The sequence below is a fragment of the Cajanus cajan genome, chromosome 5 (assembly GCF_000230855.2).
Source record: "Cajanus cajan strain Asha chromosome 5, NIPB_CcT2T_4, whole genome shotgun sequence".
Lineage (NCBI taxonomy): Eukaryota > Viridiplantae > Streptophyta > Magnoliopsida > Fabales > Fabaceae > Cajanus > Cajanus cajan.
Genome location: NC_138521.1, coordinates 71,562,604 through 71,582,700, shown reverse-complemented (window position 1 = coordinate 71,582,700; position 20,097 = coordinate 71,562,604). Strand labels below are relative to the sequence as shown.

Below are 20,097 nucleotides of genomic sequence, written 5' to 3'. Positions count from 1 at the left end.
CATCTTTAACTCAAACCTCAAGCCGAAACAATAATACCCTAATTTATTTACTTTCGTGATTATTTTGCATATTTGGATGATTTTTTTAACTATCATAAACATAATATAGCACGTAAACAATTTGGGGAAGGAGTGGGGCAAGGCCCATAAGTTAAGGAGTCCAAGAAAAGTAGCATAGCATCGCATCGCAGTGGTGTTTACTGTCAAGTGTCAACAGAATGGAGTTCGAAAAGAGAAAGGCGGCGGCGTTAGGGTCGCTGAGCTCAACGGAATCGGACAAATCTCCGAAAGGTTCGTTAGACACAGCAATCATCCCTCTCATAAACACTCTCAACCAAAACCCCTCTTACTTCACCACCAGCTCCTGCTCCGGCCGAATCTCAATCCTCTCCCAACCCCTCTCTCACTCTCAATCCCCAAACCCTAAAAAGAAGGCCAGAGGAGGCTCATGGCTCTTCGTTTCCCACCACCTCGCCGATCCCGACTCGGTTCTCTCCCTCCTCTTTCCCTCCGAGTCGACTCATTCCCCCGTCGCATCCGAACTCGTCTTCCGATTCGAGCCCCTAATCATTGCCCTCGAGTGCAGGGACCTCGACTCCGCTCACTCCCTCGTTTCCCTCGCCATCTCCTGCGGCTTCAGAGAGAGTGGCATTACCAACGCCAAGAAGCGCGTCATCATCGCCATTCGCTGCTCCATTCGCATGGAGGTGCCGTTGGGGGACACGCGCAACGTCATGGTCACGCCCGAGTATGTTCGCTACCTCCTTATGGTCGCAAATGAGAAAATGGAAGCCAATTGGAAAAGAACTCAGAGGTTTCTCCAAGTTTTTCAGTCCACTGGATCTGTTGTTGCTGATAACAGTAACCATTTGTCGTCGGCGAATGAAGCTTGCGACCACCTGGAACTCGAGGATGAATCTCGGCTAGGAAACGGGAATGCAGGAACTTCTTCAGGTGTAATATGGTTTTATTTTGGCTTAATTGCACGTTCTGTGCTCTTACTATTGTCATTTCCGGAAATTCAAAATTTGCGAAATGACTATAGCAGGGAGATTAAAAGTATAATTAAGTCAAGGAATTTTCATTTTAGTCAACCCTTTTTCAACCGTAAAATTTAGTCAACTTTTGCATTAGAAAGGGATTTGCGACTTGATGTTTTACTTTATAGTTTAAAGGAACGTGTTTGTAAGTGTAGCGCTATCAGAATGCATGTGTCTGAGTGATGGAATTAGTACTGATGCATATCGGTATGTATCTGATTGCAGGACAACTTTCCTTTTAATATCGATGAAAACTCTGAATCTTTGAATGGTTGGCAGGGATTGTGGGTTCTTCTCCTGGTTCTGGTCTGTCAATTGACCATTTCGAAATTGTTGGTGAACCAGTGGAAAAGCTTTTCCTATGGGGCCACTCAGCTTGTGCATTGGATGATGGTGATCACAAGAAAGTTGCTGTATTTGGTGGTTTTGGAGGCATGGGGAGACACGCCAGAAGAAATTATTTGTTGCTGCTTGATCCATATTTGGGCAATCTTGAAATGGTTAGCACTGTTGGCTGTGCTTCTCCATCTCCGCGTTTGGGCCATACAGCTTCCTTGGTTGGGGATCACATGTTTGTGATTGGAGGCAGGACTGGTCCTGATAAAATTCTGAGTGATGTATGGATACTTGATACAACCAAGAATTCTTGGAAGCTACTGCAATTTGGTGATGATGTATTTCCTCCCAGGTAATACTTAACAGCATTCTTGCATTATAACTTTCAGCCTTTCTCCAATTCAAAAGAAAGGCACTGGTCAAACAATTTTGCAGTAGGGAAAAAAAACCTCGTTTTTTTTTTTTTTAATTTTATTTTTAGATAACTTGGTGTATTGAATGAAAAAAAAAAACTTTTTAAGATGATGTATTGAATGAATTCTGGTATCAGTATTTTAATTCATGTGCACAAATGCTTACAATTACAACTGTACATTGGAACTCTATCATAAAGTGTAGTGACATTACTTGGTGTTGATTGATTTTGTAATATTCTTTTTACACTGTAAGTCTAATATATAGTTCTGTACACGTTGGATAGGCATCGGCATGCTGCAGCTGTTGTAGGTTCCAACATTTATGTATTTGGGGGGCTTGATAATGATGTTATCTTTTCTTCCTTTTATGTTTTTGACACAAACAATTTACACTGGAAAGAAATACCAGTTTCTGGGGACAGGCCATGTGCACGCCACTCACATGCTATGGTGGCATCTGATTCTCAGATTTTCGTGTTTGGTGGATATAATGGTGGGAAAGCACTTGGGGATCTGTATAGCTTTGATGTTCAGAAGTGTCAATGGACAAAGGAAATAACAACTGGAAGGAATCCACATTCTAGGTTCTCCCACTCAATTTTTGTATATAAGAATTATCTTGGGGTTCTCGGTGGTTGTCCTGTTAGACAACATTGTCAAGAGTTGGCTTTACTTGATTTGAAGCTTCGACTATGGAAACATGTTACCCTCAATTCTGTAGGTAAAGATTTGTTTGTGCGTAGTACAGTCAATGTCATTGGTGATGATCTTGTTATAATTGGTGGTGGTGCGTCATGCTATGCATTTGGGACCAAATTCAGTGAGCCAGCAAAAGTCACCTTGCTCAATTTAGCACAATCACATGATGAGCTTATGCCTGTAAAAAATCAAAGAAAGCCTATAATTAAACAAAATGAAGGGACAAGCAGGAGTAACATTGAAAATTCTCTTGGACTCCAACTTGAACATGCACCAAATATATCTGTAGATGAAAGTTTATCTTTTAATGATAACTTACCTTGCTTGAATGATCAAAGTCAGACGATTGCATTGCATTATGTTTTGCAACTAGAAAAGAAATATGCAAAATTGGGAAAGGATATATTGAAGAAATTTGGATGGTTAGACCTGGGGAGGAAGGCATACTCTGAAGAGGGTGGAGTACATATCTGTTTTCCTGTCCATCAAGAGTTTTTTGCTGTATTTCATGAAAGGAAACACCATTTGGGAGATGCATTTGATGGAAAAAATGAAGCTCCCTTTTCAAAACCACTAAAACGAGATGAATACTTGTTAAATGAGTTATCAGGTTCTGATGCATTGACACTTCTCCATGAATATGGTGCCATTGTGCTGGAAGACAAGATTGTTGAAGAAAGAAAAGCTGCCAAATCTCCTTTGAAAGTGATGACTGAAGCAATAACATCTTTGGTTGAACATAGGGGCCTACCACCAAGGCTTCTAGAGGAACTTCCAGCAAGGTTCTTTCTTTAAAATTGCTTTTATGGTGCCTGCTTACCAACTTCTTGCTTATTTTCCATTTACTTGGATTTTCACCCTTGTATGCAATCCCTTTATTTTATTGTTGTGTTCTTTGTATGTATTATTTATTCTTTATTCTTCCAGATGGGATCGGCTTGGAGATATTTTTATACTTCCAAGTACTTCTTTTAAGGATTCCATGTGGGACTCCATTGTAGAAGAGCTTTGGCCAATTGTTGCCAAATGCCTCAAGGCTTACCGTCTAGCTCGTCAGGTAATCACATATACATGATTAATACAATCATTCTGATTCATTTATTTCCCTGATGCATGATATATTTAAAATTTTCTTATTGAATATACAGCACATATTAAATATATGTGAAAGATAAAGGAATGTCTGATGATGAAATTTTACAAGTATGTGAATTACTAAAATTTTCAATAGCAAATTATTTGTAAAGGTTAAAAGAAATTCAGTCTAGTATGGAATCCAGATTTAACATCTTTTTCTATGATAGAGGGAATCAATGTCTAGACAGATTTATGAAGGCTAAACTTAAAAGAGAACTGAATTGGCAGTTCCTGATAAGATGCAAACCGATAGTGCTTTGCATTGATCTTTGGAAGGAAAAAGTCTTGGAATTACTAGTGATACTTTATACTGAGACAATTATTTTATAGCTTTAGTTTATTAATCAGTGTTGTTTTCAATTCTTCCCACAATAGCTTTGCAATGAATTCATTTATTTATGACATAAGTTGGGTTATTATAGGGCCCGGTTGCTGCAACTGGTACAAGAGATAGCACATTGCAGATTCTTGTTGGAGATAATGGTTGGGTCAATCATCGAGAAAATGGAATACTCTATTCTTTTGATGCTACAAAATGCATGTTCTCATGGGGTAATCTTTCTGAGAAGCTCCGGATGGCCAGGCTGGATTGTAAAGAAGAGGTTGTAGTAGACCTGTTTGCAGGCATTGGTTACTTTGTGCTGCCTTTCCTTGTCAGGTATTCTGTCTGTTTGTACTAGCAGAGCTGTGTATTGAACTTAATCTCTAACTATATTGTAATGTTTTGAAGTGTTGGGTATTGTGACAAAATTACCCTTTAGCCTTCAATGTTGTGTTATGATTGGAGGAAAGCCAAGTGACAAGATTATTTAGTGCTGTATAGAAGATATGGGTCCACTTGTACTTAGACACTTTGTGTCAACAACATTTGATAATTTATTTTTTGGAAACTTCATAAAATACATTCTGGATCTGAATATGAACATTTGATGACTTCGATGGGGGCATTCCTTTACTTTTATTAAACAGTGATTGAGGCTTTGAATTCTTATCTTGTTGGGATCCCACATCTACTAGGGATATAGTCAATGTAGTCTTCATGAGGCTTGGATAGTCCTCACCTTACAAGTTAGTTTTATGAGGTTGTGGTAGGTCCTAAGTCCAAATTCTAAGATGATATTAGAATCTATCCTAAATTCGTCATTGGGCCACCCATATTTGTATACCCTGTAAGTGACTATTTCTAGACGTGAGGGGGTATTGTTATTGGGTCACCTGCATTTCTCCACACCCCAAATGTGCATGAGGTGGTGTATTGAGATCCTACATCGACTGAAGGTGTGACCAATGTAGTTCTTACAACTTTGCAAGGCTTGAGCAGTCTTCACTCTTCACCTTACAAATTTTTTTTTTTTTAATATTTCGTAATATTAATCTATATATATTCTTATTGCTTTTGCATGTTTGCAAGCAGGGCCCAGGCAGCACTTGTATATGCTTGTGAGTGGAATCCCCATGCTGTAGAAGCACTCCAACATAATCTGCAAGCAAATTCTGTGGCTGATCGTTGTATCATACTCGAAGGAGATAATAGAATTACAGCACCCAAGGTATAGTGTGTGTATTTAACTATTTATTCACCCAGCAAGGAGAAATTTACTTTACCAAATCAGCTGGCCATCGCCCTGTTGAACTCCTCCTACCAGAGAAAGAGCTTGATTCAACACCTGAGAATTAGTCTTGGGCATAATCCATCTAAAGACCATGTTTTATGTCATAGATAAACCTTCCCGTACTCCCCATTAACTCAGCAATGACCTTGTTGCAGTTCCCTAGTTTCCTGAAGAAGCCAATGATTCATTTTTCATCATCACCACAGATCAGACACCCTCCTACCCAGTGTCAGTAATGCCTTGATTGCCCATAGGTTCCCTATCGCTGGCAAACATATTTCTAATTTAGGAGGATTGACCACAAGATTGATTACCAACATTCTGAGATGGTTAACATGTTTATTTGATTCACCTTTGTTTAGTTAACTCTTTATAAGTGGCCATTGCTCTCCATCATTAGCAAATTGTAACTCGCACTCAATTAAACCTGATTGTATACTGTAACTGTAGTAAATATGCATTTTCTGACATTATTAGAGACACTCTTCCAGCTAGTAAAGATGAAAGGAGGAATAAAGTGAAGGGGAAGAAAATTGTACAGAGAAATTTGAGTTAGGATTGTAATATTTTTCTTCCCTTGTTTGGATGAAAAGAAGATAAAGAGAAAAGGGAAGTTTTTTATCCCCTTGTTTGTTAAAAAGATAAATAGAAGGAAAGAAACATGTGATCGATGAACTATTTACTCTGTTCACTTTTTTCAACGAGTCACTATGGACACTGACTATTAAGGTGTGATGCTTTAGGAAAATGGATCCATCAATTCTTAACACTAACTGATGCATGTAGAAGGAAATAATTTAATTGAATCTGTTGATTTTTTTTTTATTTACAGAGCGTGGCTGATAGAGTCTGTCTTGGTCTCATTCCGTCTAGTGAGCTTAGCTGGGTCACAGCTGTGAGGGCTTTAAGGTAATTGGAATACTAATATGCATCATTGCTTTCAACGTATTTATCTGCTGTTACTCTGTTGTCCGCATTTAACCATCTTGGCAATCTATAAAATATTATTGGTGGTTGGGTCTTGTTTCCAGACCCATATTAAGTTGCATGTTTACTCTATTTTCTGTTGTCAGCATTTAGCCATCTTGGTGATTAATAAATTCTTATTGATGGTGGCATCTTGCTTCCACACCTATATTAAGTTGCCTGCTTATTTAGCACCATATAGTTTAATTATAGCTGACCTTGTGAACGGCAATGATATTATTGTTTGCTGCATTTATCTTCTGAAAAAATTCTTCTTTTCTTGTGTTCTCCATAGCTGACTATCTATGATGATTGACATTGAAAGAACTCTGGCACTGAATTCTTGTACTTATTTTCCTGAATTTAGAATGTTTATCTCTAAAAAAGTAAATATACAGCCAATGTGAATAAAATTAGAGATAAACTGTCATATTAGGTGACATAACAGTTTCAAAGTTTTAGCTGCAATTTAATTTGATGCATTATTTTAGTAAAATTATCTGCGGTTCTCTCTTTACATCCTGGTTCCCGAGTAATTTTCAAATTGTCTGGTTTGACAAGTAATTCTACCAATTTTAGTCATAATAATCCTGAAGCTGTGGTTCACATCTCATGCATTAAATTGCCTGATTGAAACCACTGCATCTGGAAACTGTATCAGTAACTAAATGCCATATTTATGACTCTTTTACTTCTGATGACAACGAAATCTTACAAATTGGAATTAATATATGAAACATGCGCTCCTAGGACAACGAAGAAAATTGTGTGGATATGACTAGCTTAATTCTGTTCAAATTCACTCTAGGGCCTCTACTTTTAATGATCAATTTCATTCTCTCGTTGAATCAACGTTGCAGGAGAGAGGGTGGGATATTACATATCCATGGGAATACAAAAGACTCAGAAGAGTGTCAATGGATTGATCATGTATCAAAATCAATATCTGATATTGCTAGATCTGAAGGTAGCATCGTGTGTTTTTTTTTTTTTTTTAAAAAATTATTCAACTTTGAAATTGATCCACTGCTACTCTGAAGATCAAATTTCTGTAATTAAGATCGATTAACCCACACTATTATGATACCCACAGGTTATTGTTGGGAGGTTTCTATTGAACATGTGGAGAGGGTAAAATGGTATGCTCCGCATATTCGCCATGTTGTAGCAGATGTAAGATGCAGACAGATCCAAAGATAGTGAATGGGACTGTTGGTAGTTGAGGTTAAAAACTGGTTTCTGCATGCAATCAATGTGAATATCATTTGGAATATTAATATGCCAAAATTCTAACTGATCTACGGTGGCAAATGTAAAATGCTGTCATTTCAGAAAATCCTTTTCAATCATTGGTCGGACTGGCAAATATTGTGCATTGCAGCGGTGGTGGACTGGATGATAGTTATTGAATTCGGCAATCACACATACCGCGTCTCATTCCACGTGATGCGTATTGCGATTTGATGTATAAAGTGTTGGAACTGATAATTTTATCCTTCCAAAAATAGTTTAAGGGGAGGGCTTCAATTTTTATAACATGAAGCTGGCCTAAGGTTTTGTTAGTTTGGGCTACGATGAAGCCCAAGTCGATAGTCGTTTGTTTGTATTCTATGCAGTGTTTCTTTTTTATAAGCTCATAATTTTTATTGTCATACTATTAATTAAGTTATCAGAGGGACTCTGGTGGTTTTTTAATCCGCTAGCAATGGCTCTGTCTGTAACTTGGTTTGGAAATGAGTCAGGTTTCTTTCGGTTCGATAACATTTGATTGAGTTTTATAATTTGACTCAAATTTGATATGAATTTTTCTTTTCTAGTTCGAACCTGATTCAATTTAAGTTTGATTCGGTTTAAGTTTGTTAGCTGTTCGATCCAGTTTGTTAATTTGAATCATATGGATTAGAATTTAGTTTTTTTAATTTTTTTAATTTTATACATTTTAAAATTTTAATTTAATAATATATATTAGATAAAATGATTTTTTTAAAAAAATAACAATTTATATTATTAGCTTTGCAAGATTATAAGATATAACTCTAAAGTAACATAATTATAACTAAAATTTATATAAATTAATTTTTTTTATTTGTATAAAATAATAGAAAACTTAATTCATGTTCATGAGATTTTAAAGTATTCATTTCTTTTACTATTATCAATTTATAATTAAGTTTTGAAAATTCTTTCAAGTATTAATAAGTTAAAATTAAATAAAAAAATTAATTATATAAATTATATATTTATATGTCAAATATATTCATAAATTAAATAATTTAAATTATATATAACTGAAATTTGATTATTTATTTATTAAATTTAATCTTTAACTTGATATCAACTCGAATTAAATTTAATGAATTAATTATCAAATTGAATTTTAAAATATTTTTGAGTTAGTTGAATGATTGTCACATACCAAAATGTTGCAATCACAATTCTCCTTAATTGAATACCGTTGGAAAGTGGTCCTAAGACGTAGTTAAAGGATGAACGTCAATCATTATTCTAAAGAGACATTTTCTAGTTGGTGCAATTCTTTTAGCTAGACAAGCATGTTTTCGTATGGCCTGTCGTTATGACGTTATTCTGATTTTCAAGAACTAACATTGAACCTTTACCTTCTTTACTGCTTATTGCTTATTGCTTATTGCTTATTGCCTTCACTGCAACGAATGAGTTACGTCCATTACATACTTTTTCCTCTTTTTAATAAATTCCTTTCTTTGGTGCTAAATCAGTACAAGTTGGCCACTGCAGTATATATAGAGCAACCTTTAAAATATGAATTTGCTATTCAAGCATAGGCCTAGGCCCCTATTTTCCCCCCACTAAGCAAATATTTTTATACAAGAGATCCTTGCGAATAGATGGAAATAATTTCGCTTTCACCTTCTTAGACAAATAAATCTTTTTCTGTAAATTAGTTTCTTATAGGAATCAAACTTTGTTGGGAATAATTATATTATTTATAGAAAGGTAGAATAATAAATAAACATGTTATAAATTTTTTAAAAGAATTTCATTATTGAGAAAGTGATTTGAGAATAAAAGATTTCTTTTTATCAAACATAACCTACGCGGATGATATCCTATTTAGTTGTATCATCCAAGAATCACAGGTGACTAGTGACTACAAAGTTTACAGGTCGCAAGATAAAGCGATTGTTTGTTTAAAATTTTAGAAGTAAAATTATTAAAGATTCTAAAGTTATCTATTAAGTAAAATTAAATTTAATAAAATATTTGTAATTTCATAAAATAAAATAAAAAAACAAATATATTTTTTTAGTTACCATAAAATGGATAAATTTTGATTTAAGTATATAAAAAAATATTTATTTTTTATTCTTCTAAAATTTGTAAACTTTGTTTTTAGTCCTTATAAAATATTTAATCTTTGTAAAATAAGTAAATCTTGAAAAATATATTTTTTTTATTATCATCTTTTGAATTTAAATCACTATTTTTTATCTCTAACAATGATTTTATGTATAGAAATAACATTTATTTTAAGAATTTATAAAAACTTTTTAGAGATGTTACATGCTAATATAAGATAACTAACAAATATAAGTGACAATTATAATAGTTACTTAATTTTTTAATGAACAAACAAGTAGTTAACAATAACTACATAAGAAAAATAATTTTAAATTTTGGAAGATGAAAAATAAATAATTTTTTTTACAAAGACTAAAATCAAAATTTATTTATTTTATAGAGATTAAAAACATATTTAAGTAAAAAAATATATATTAAAAAATATTTGAATTTTTAATTTACTTTTAAAATAGTTTTAAAATAGTTTTAAACAAATAGACAAGAAGGAAAAATATAGTATTGATTTCACGATGTTATTAACGGTTGAGATATGACTTACAAGAACGAAAAAGTGTATGGCATGGATTAACTATACACACACACATATATATATATATATATATATATATATATATATATATATAAAATAACAATCGTTAAAATGCTAGTTTAAATTTTTAATTAATTGTCACTATAAATAGGCAATAAATGCTAGCAAATTTAACCAAGCACAGGTTGTTGTAAAGGACAGTAGAGATTTAACACTTTTGTCTGGACTTGGAAGTTGCAAGACACTATTATTATAATATATTCTTTCATTTATTTTAGTTTTTAGTTTTTATATTTTTATTTTATTTTATTTTTATATTTATATTTTTAAAAAAAATTAATTCTTATAATTTAATATATTTTTTTTAGTTTCTATATTTACAATTTTTTAATTTATTTAATTTTTGTTTGTTAATTTTTGTTATAACATTATTTGTTTTATGTTGATATGGTAAAAGTTTTTAATTTTGTGAGAGTAAAATAAAAATATACTTCAACAATGGATGTTATAGTGATAGTAAAAAAGAGATACAAAATATTAAGAGATATAATTTAGAGTAAATTTAGCAAAATAAATTAAATATAAAATACACAAAGTTTAATTAATATATTTGTCAGCTCAACATAAAAGAAATAATATTACAAAAACAAAAAAAAAATAACAACGACAGGAACTAAAATAATTAAAAATTCTAAATATAGGACTAAAAATATCTAGATTTAAATATCTTTTTAGTCTATCAAATTTAAAGTAAATTTATTTTTAATTCTTCAAATTTAAAATTAGTCCTTTTATTCCCAGTAATTTTAAAAAAATTTATTTTAGTCCTTGTACTTAAATTTTGTTAGAAAATCTATCAAATATTGTTCTATTAAATTTACCTACTATTATTCCTATTAGTAAAAATATTAAACTCAATTAATATTGCATAATTATCTTAATTTATTATTTTCAGATATGTTATTAGTAAACTAAAAAAGTAAAATATAATTTTATAAATTATAAAAATTTAAAATAATAAATTTAAATTTGAGAAACTAAAAATATATTTATGTCAAATATTTATTTTAAAGTATAACAACTAAAAAAGGATAAAAAGATAAGTATTGAGAAAAAAATATTTTTTAAATTATAAAAATTAAAAGATAAAATAAATAAAATTATAAAATATATATATATATATATATATATATATATATATATATATTTACTATTATAATATTATATGCACCGAAGAGGTTTATCATACCCTCCCACTTTAGAGTAAATTGTTATGATTGCGGTGTATTTTGGGTTATAAGAACTTCTTCCACATGTGCTCGAGGTTCGGGATAATATACTTTTTATCTTAAAATTAAATAGAGTAAATTATTTTAATTAATTAGATAAAATCATTCTAATTAGACATATGTAAATTATTATATCGGTTACTCACCAATTTAATCAAAATAAAGACCCATTATTTTGTTGATTATATGAACTTCTTAACTTTTATGTGTTCGAGATTTGCAGATCGTATACTTTTTGATTAAAGTTAATTAGAGTATACAATCTACTATGTCAGTTATAAAAATCCAATAATTATTATAACCAATCTTTTATATATTAAACAATCTTTTATGTATTAAACATGAATGAGAATATTTTTAGAAATTATTATTTAATGATAATATTTTAAAGATTTTTTTATAATTTTTTATTAAATTAAATTTTTTAATTATTATATTTACTTATAAATTAAATTTCAATATTTTAAAATAAACTATTAATAATTAAAAAAATTATATTACAACATAAATTATTTATTTTAAATTTAAATTATAGTTTATATGCTTAAAATTATTAATTTATATATTTAAATATAATATTTATTTGTATATATAATTAATTTATTATAAATTTTAATTATATATTATTCTGATGTGAAAAATATAATAGACATAACCTTTGTCTAAAATATTCAAAAATATATTGTTTGTTTTTATCTTAAATGATAATTTTATACTTAATTATTATGTCTATAAATTTGAGAATCTCAAAATTATATAAAAATTTATTTTTTATTAAATATTATATTTTAGTACGTAATCATAATTATAAATGATTAGATTTTATATTAAATATATATCTTAAGTTAGATAAATGTCAAATTATTTTACAAGTATATTAGAAGATACATATAAAATAAAGATTTAGAAGGTAATATAAATGTTAAAATACTAATTATATATATTAACAATAATTAAAGTTCAATATAGTTATGCTAGAATACTTTTGATATATATCTATAGAGAAACTGATAATTAATTACATCCAAGTATATTTCCTCCAATGATTAAAATGAACAAGTTATACTATTAAATATTTGACAGATCTTTCTCAATAATTTATTATTATTATTATTATTATTATTATTATTGATAAGTATTTATTGTCAAAGATGAGATAATCTTTATCGGGTTTGATAAGGACTAAATTGATGCAGATTCCCTCTTAACAGGAATTCTTAACTTGAATTACGAGGATGATAAGTAAATTGATGAATTATTTGGGTTTTCTTTAGGAATTTGTTCCTCGTAATAATAATAATTATTAGTATAGATTATTTGTGGATGTGTGAGTGTGATGGAATGAAAAAATATATATTATAGGTTAAAATAGTATTTTAGTCTCTTATAATAATTATTTGTTTCAATTTAGTTTTATTTTTATTTTGTTTTAATTTGGTTCTTAATAAATTAATTGGTTGCAATGTCGGACTTCTGTCCAAATTATTTAAACGAAGTTAATTATTGGCCACGTGAATGCTACGTAGATGCACAGGTGGATGTCACGTGGATGCCCATTTTTTTGAAAACACCTGGAACCAAAACGGCCCGTTCTGAAACCAGAACGAGCCGTTCTGGGTGCACTCTTAGTGTGTTAATTTTGCATCCGGAATGGCCCGTTCCAGGTGCAAAATTAACACACTAGGAGTGCAACCAGAACGGATCGTTCTGGTTTCAGAACCGGTCGTTCTGGTTCCAGGTATTTTTAAAAAAATTAGCATCCACGTGGATTTTGTATAAAGCATTTCAAATATTGAATTTGATAATATTATCAATAGAAATTGATAACTTCAATTGCTAAACAATTGGATTATACAGTGTATCATTAAGGACAATGCAGTGTATCACTAAAGACAATGGTAGTAAATTTTATTTCATTTCATCACACAGCCACATGCAGGGACGGATCTAAGTTAATCATAGTGGGGACACTTGTCCCACTAAAATTTTTTTCATTCTTTTTTTTATATATAAAATATTAATAATTTTATAAAATATATATTATTAATTATATTTTAATTATGTTGTTATATTTAATATAATAAATACATTAATATTTTTTTATATTTTATTTTATTGTTTAATTGTTTTTTATTTTGTGGTAAAACTATCTTTATTTTTAATGAAGAAAAAATTTACTTACTTCAAGAGTAAGTCTTGATAGATTTATTCTACTTAATAATTAATGTTCTATATCAAATTTTTAAAAATTTAATTGTTAAATTAAAAAACTTTTCATGTATAGATCAAATTTATAAAAAATTTTAAAAAATTAAAAACCATATGATACTTCGTTTAATTAATTCAAATTAACATATAAAATATTTTTGTTTTAAATGAGTATAAAAATTTAGAAGACACTAAAAGAAAACAAATTAATAATTTTATTATATTTATCTTATTAATTTTTATATTTTATTCCTCTAATTTTAAATAAGTTGCAAAAATTTATAAAGTGACACTTAAATATTTCTTCAGACAGAAAGAGAAAAAAGAAAAGTTATCACTCTATTTATAAGACAATTGTATTTTATAAAAATAAATAATTTTAAAATTTTTACCATAAAAAATATTTTTCAAAATTATTATATTTTTAATAAAATATAGAATATTCTATTGTCTTCTGGCGTTTTGGAACGGGCCGTTCTGAATCCGGAACGGCCCGTTCTGATGTACTAGTGGTGTGTTAATTTTGCATCTAGAATGGCCTGTTTCAGAAGCAAAATTAACATACTAATAGTGCACCCAGAACGACCCGTTCTAGTTTCAGAACGGGTCGTTCTGGTCCCAGGTATTTTCGAGAAATTGGGTACTACCTATGTATCTACGTGGCATCCACGTGACAACAGTTAACTCCGTTTAAATAATTTAGACAGAAATCTGACATTAAAATTAATTAATTTATTAAGGACCAAATTGAGACAAAAATAAAAATAAAATTAAATTAAAACAAATAATTATTATAAGGGACTAAAATAAATTTTTAGTCTATTTTATATTTTTATATATGTGGATTCCCCGGTCCCCACCTTGACGAATGTGGAAAGCATATAATACTCACTGTCGGTGGTCACAGAGCCGGCTTCACGCTCAGGCTCAGCCATCATCATTTCTATTTCAATTTTTTACTAATCACATAATTATTTACACAAGAAGGAATTTTTTGGCAGGATTTAACCGAGTGTGAAGCTACTTGAAATAGGTGACTTTTTGCCAAGTGCAAGCAACTTCTGCCATTTGTCAATATATGTCATTTAATCTATCCCAAATCTTTCTGCAACTTCCGTTACTCCTTTTACGAATTCTCATGCATTTTTAATATCTTTATAATATAAAATGATATGATATAGTTTGGACCATGATGGATGAGGCCACGTCACAAACATTTTGAGCATATTTCCCGTTGCTTCTACGCACCCAAGTCCAAGTTTTTTTCAACCTAAAAATAGGATAAGGTGAGTTGCACCGATTCCCCCAAGCACGTGGTCTGTAATCAATTCTGTAAAATAAATGAGTGAGTGTATGAATTATGATGAAAGCATCAACGTCACACAACACCACCCGCTTTAACCTAAACTTATTTTTCTCCAAATACGGTTTACGTTTTGGAAATTAAATTAACTTTATCTAAACATAAACTAAAGATCTCAGACTGTATAACACAATCACTTTATTTAAAGGAGCAGAGAGTAAGGGAAGTAGGTGAGTGAAGATAATGGGTCTCAAGGGTTTCATCTTTTTTGCTATCTTATCCTTTTCAGCTCTGTCCCAGCTGAGTCCTTCTTTTGCTGAGGAAGAGCAAGGTAATGGCCTTGTTATGAACTTCTACAAGGAAACATGCCCTCAGGCTGAAGACATCATTCAAGAACAAGTCAAGCTTCTCTACAAGCGCCACAAGAACACTGCTTTCTCCTGGCTCAGGAACATCTTCCATGACTGTGCTGTTCAGGTAACCTTAATTGCTTTCCCTTGTGCATGTTATTGCCTATTTGTTGCTTTTCAGTTAACTTGTAACTGAAGTGTGTGTTGCGTTTTTAGAGTTGTGATGCCTCACTGTTGCTGGACTCCACAAGAAGGAGCTTGTCTGAGAAGGAGACAGACAGAAGCTTTGGGTTGAGGAATTTCAGGTACATTGAGACCATCAAAGAAGCTGTAGAAAGGGAATGCCCAGGAGTTGTTTCCTGTGCTGATATCCTTGTTCTCTCTGCCAGAGATGGCATTGTTTCGGTAATTATTTTTTTTTCACTGGATCTGTATTCTGCCATTTGCTACTTCTTTTTTCCTCAAAAACAAGTTTACTTTTCTAAGGTAATTAAAGGCTGTGTGTACATATATATATATATATATATCCTATCCACATGTCAATATATTAATCTTGCTAGATCGGTCCATTATTAGCGTGAAGGGAGTAGTTGGAGACTTAACTAGTCCAGATTTGTTTTGACAACTGCTTTAATTGTTTATCCATTATTACTTGGGAGTTGGGAACAATTGAGGAATTCCTTTGTAATTAAGCCTCTAAAATAAATGCTTTTGCAGCTTGGAGGTCCTTATATCCCTCTTAAAACTGGAAGAAGGGATGGTAGAAGGAGCAGAGCTGATGTGGTTGAGCAATTCCTCCCAGACCACAATGAGTCCATTTCTGCAGTGCTTGACAAGTTTGGTGCCATGGGAATTAACACCCCCGGCGTGGTTGCATTGCTTGGTATACATATATGCGCTACTATGCACCTTCCCATAACACATCATGTACATACATACATTCACGAAAAGGAAAAGGACATGCCCCTATATATATAAAAAAATTATTACATGGTCTAGCCACTTGTTTATAATTTCAGTAAATCTCTGTGACACGCACTAGATTTCTTTTTTTAAAAACTCAATCCAAAACTATGATAAGATAATCCTTCATGCATGTAAGAACTTCTCCATATACATACACATATTAATAAAGCATACATAAATTAGCATAGGAATCTTTATGCATCCTATTTCTTTTAATAAATACACGTGGGGTCCGCTTGATTGATCTCTTGGGAGATAAAGCCAGATGCATGGGTACATGTCCAAAAGGAAACACGTGGCATATTGTTGCTTAAGGTTTGAAGTTATAATAATTGAGATATTGTTTTTGAACAGGAGCACACAGTGTTGGTCGAACCCACTGTGTGAAGTTGGTGCACCGTTTGTACCCAGAGGTTGATCCAGCGCTGAACCCTGACCATGTCCCTCACATGCTGAAGAAGTGCCCCGATTCCATTCCAGACCCCAAGGCCGTGCAGTACGTGAGAAACGACCGTGGCACCCCTATGATTCTAGACAACAACTATTACAGGAACATTTTGGACAACAAGGGCTTGTTGATAGTAGATCACCAACTAGCCAATGACAAGAGGACCAAGCCTTATGTGAAGAAAATGGCCAAGAGCCAGGACTATTTCTTCAAGGAGTTCTCTAGAGCCATCACCTTGCTCTCTGAAAACAACCCTCTCACTGGCACAAAGGGTGAGATCAGAAAGCAGTGCAATCTTGCCAACAAGCACCATGAGGACCCTTAATTAATTTCTTCCCCTTGTCAAATCTGTAACATATATGCAAAATAATTAAGGTGTGTCGGCAGGTTCATGGAGATGGGAGGACTAAGATGAAGATGCTTTGATTTTCAATCTTCTGATGTGACAACTGTTGTTTTTTATTATTTCAATAAGGATATTATTTTAGTATGCAAGTAGCTTAATTTGTGTCGTGTAGATGGGCATGTTCATGGACATGGTGTTATGTTATGTGAATGTACCTATGTGAGTGATGTTTCCAATGGCAGTAACAATGTTTATGATATCCATACTAGTAAAGCTTGTTCAATGATTCTATATCTACATAAATAAATCATGGTCCATGGTGATAAATAATAACTTATAAAATTAAAAAAATATATTCTAATGATTGAGATTTTTTTGGATAATAATCAAAAGTGAAATTGTGAAGATTTAGTTTAAAATAGAAAATATTTTTACTCATTATTATAAAATTGTGTGAAATAATTTTATAAAATTAACCCATCAAATATATGCTTAATCATTTAAATGGAAGGTTGTCAAATGAATTAAGCAAACAAAACGTATAATTGCTGGTTGATAGGACAGGTGGTCCCAAAAAGAAAACGATGAAGTAAACAATAAAACAAAATAGGGCCATTGATGTAACTGAGTTTTTGTACACGCGGAGCTCTGAAATGGGATGAGTGTTTGATCGAAAATGACCACGACGTGCAAAGGATAAAATGCCAAAATGAAATCACGTTCCTTCTGTTTGAAATTTTATTTCTAATAAATAAATATTGTGGGCTACATATATTTGTAATATTTATATTAGTTATTTATATTTAGTTAGACTTAATAAAAGTGATCTAATTTTAGTGAGCCTTTAGACTGCCAACAGGAAAAATTGATATGAGTCCAAATAAGTGGAAACCAGATTTGGCCCGTTAGGGGTTAATGGGAACCCTAATAGGTTTAAAATCATAAAGATGGTCATAGTCCCCAATATGTCAAATCAGAAACACACGTCTCTCTGTCTCCCCATCAGAAGAGTAACATCAAGTCCCATCAAGGAATCCAGTGATTTGGCTGAGGAAGATAATTGCACCAAAAGACTATTCCGCTGCAACCTTTTGATCAACGTCAATGGATACAAGTACGTATTATTAACATTAACTCTGTAATTTGAGACAATGGTTCTTAATATTGATAAATGGAAAATTTCTATTTGACTTATAAAAAAAAAATTTATCCCAACACCTTCAGCTGCCTGCTGGCTTATTCCTATACTTCTGTACGGAGAACAAAAGTTTGGAATTTCTCATCCGAATGAGCAACGAGAAATGACAAAGGACGCCAGATTCTTGTCGGTGATTCTTGGTTCTTGGTAAGTTATTTTCTAAATAACACTGTAAGAGTAAGATGGTTAGTCAAATACGATCATATTATGTTTCTCAAATAGTATATATGATGACGGCTGTTGATTTTGTTCGAATCACAACTTTGGATTCCCTTTCAAAATTTAAATGTAGTCGTAGCTGTACTTTTGGGGAGTAGCTCGGGTGACCTTCCTCCTAAGGCTAATTTTCATGGTTTAAGTTTGAGCCACCCTATTCAAAACTTGAATAAAAAGGCAACAAATTATGCACACAGTTTTAAATTTAATGCAACTATATTTTTAAGTCTAGAAACTATTAAGGCTTGTTTGAATAAATTTAGCTATAAACACCTGTAGAAAAAGAAAATATAACAGAAAAATAAAATAATTAATTTCATCATGATCTAAAATTAACTTTATACATAAGTTAAATTTTCTTTTTTAGAAAAACAATATAAGAACTTTTACAAAGTAGTTTATGAATTGAATAAGTTAATTTTAATTTTTTTTAAATCATAAATTTTTATGAAGAGAAAAGGATCCTCTATGGCCTAAGCTATAGCATTAGCAAGGTGATAGTGATACCCCACTTGAGCATGGAAACCTTTTGTGAAAGACCCATCATCATCTCTACGTAAAGGGCCACCACAAAGGCTGCATTTGCGATAACATAATCCATTTATTAATCACCATACAAGGCCAGATCCTTCACGTACGGCCATCCATAACACAAGGTCGAATACTTCTCGGCCATTACCAAGTAAAAGGAAAACATGAAAAGATAAAATTAAGATATCTTATCTTTTCTCCAAGATTCACACAAGTGTTTCTATTAAAAAAAATTTAATAATAGATAACACCCAATGACATATAAAGATGAGAATAGCTCTACAATGTTTGTACATTAAAAACACCAATTCTCTCATACATGTAAACACACTTATATTTGACTTGAGCCTTGGATAGTATCTATGAAGGTAATTTCTACTTATTCATAAGACTTGAAAACCGAGAACAACAAAAAGAGCTTGAGAAATATATCTGAAACTCGTATCAGGTATACTTTTAATTTTGCTTATGGTAAAAAGATCGAGTCTTTTTAAAAGAATGTTATCTATTAACTGAGAAGCAACCTTACATACATGGATACAAATATATAACAATATTAATCCTAAATATAGGCTTAAATTACATGTTTGGTTCTTAAGTTTAATAGAGATCATGAATTAGAAACTGAGTTAGTTGTAGTTTAAGTTAGGATGTTACTAGTTAGTTATAAGATTAGGCCACAATAAACTATATAAATAAAAGTCTCAAATAATGCATCATTTACTATTTTTTTTAATCAATTGAATATGTTGTCTCATGAATATTAATATGTTTTCTATCTTTCCTATGAGTTTAATCTTCATCCTTTTGATCCATGGACATGTAACAGTTCTTTCAATTTATATTTTCCAGTGTGATTTTTGCTTTTAATTTTTTGTTGAATTTAATCAAGTCCCTCTATTCTTAAAATTAAACAAATTTGACCCTTTTATTGATTTTATCCTATCTAATTTAAAACTTTCAAAGTCTCATTTTTTATTCAAAAATTTTATAAATTAAGTCAATTGAATTATTTTAAACTTTATTTTACAAAAAAAAATCACCAACTAAAACATCAAATTTCATTAAAAAAAATTCTCAATTTTCTTCTCAGTCCTAATCTTACATACTACAAATTTTTTTATTTTAAAAGACGTCAAATTTTATCATTATAAATAAAATAAA

General features: G+C 31.2%; 2 protein-coding genes across 2 annotated transcripts; both read left to right on the top strand.

Moving 5' to 3' along the window:
• The first annotated feature begins 105 nt into the window (after positions 1 to 105).
• Positions 106 to 8,026, top strand: LOC109807775 (Met-10+ like family protein / kelch repeat-containing protein). Its single transcript, XM_020370395.3, has 10 exons — positions 106 to 954; positions 1,320 to 1,728; positions 2,077 to 3,273; positions 3,419 to 3,548; positions 4,051 to 4,286; positions 5,043 to 5,178; positions 6,074 to 6,150; positions 7,068 to 7,174; positions 7,301 to 7,431; positions 7,540 to 8,026. Exons 1-9 carry the CDS (start codon positions 219 to 221, stop codon positions 7,405 to 7,407), a joined length of 3,135 nt encoding a protein of 1,044 aa, XP_020225984.2. The 5' UTR covers positions 106 to 218; the 3' UTR covers positions 7,408 to 7,431; positions 7,540 to 8,026.
• Positions 8,027 to 15,064: 7,038 nt separating this feature from the next.
• PRXR1 (Peroxidase superfamily protein) lies at positions 15,065 to 17,247 on the top strand. Its single transcript, XM_020372264.3, has 4 exons — positions 15,065 to 15,355; positions 15,445 to 15,633; positions 15,946 to 16,111; positions 16,549 to 17,247. Exons 1-4 carry the CDS (start codon positions 15,122 to 15,124, stop codon positions 16,965 to 16,967), a joined length of 1,008 nt encoding a protein of 335 aa, XP_020227853.1. The 5' UTR covers positions 15,065 to 15,121; the 3' UTR covers positions 16,968 to 17,247.
• The last annotated feature ends 2,850 nt before the right edge of the window (positions 17,248 to 20,097 follow it).

What these genes read in the sequence shown, in the direction of transcription:
- LOC109807775 (XM_020370395.3), top strand. Translation starts at nt 219, where the DNA reads ATGGAGTTCGAAAAGAGAAAGGCGGCGGCGTTAGGGTCGCTGAGCTCA. An exon ending in CTTACCGTCTAGCTCGTCAG is followed by an intron (nt 3,549 to 4,050) that starts GTAATCACATAT and finishes GGGTTATTATAG; the next exon opens with GGCCCGGTTGCTGCAACTGG. An exon ending in ATAGAATTACAGCACCCAAG is followed by an intron (nt 5,179 to 6,073) that starts GTATAGTGTGTG and finishes TTTTATTTACAG; the next exon opens with AGCGTGGCTGATAGAGTCTG.
- PRXR1 (XM_020372264.3), top strand. Translation starts at nt 15,122, where the DNA reads ATGGGTCTCAAGGGTTTCATCTTTTTTGCTATCTTATCCTTTTCAGCT. An exon ending in TCCATGACTGTGCTGTTCAG is followed by an intron (nt 15,356 to 15,444) that starts GTAACCTTAATT and finishes TTGCGTTTTTAG; the next exon opens with AGTTGTGATGCCTCACTGTT. An exon ending in CGGCGTGGTTGCATTGCTTG is followed by an intron (nt 16,112 to 16,548) that starts GTATACATATAT and finishes GTTTTTGAACAG; the next exon opens with GAGCACACAGTGTTGGTCGA.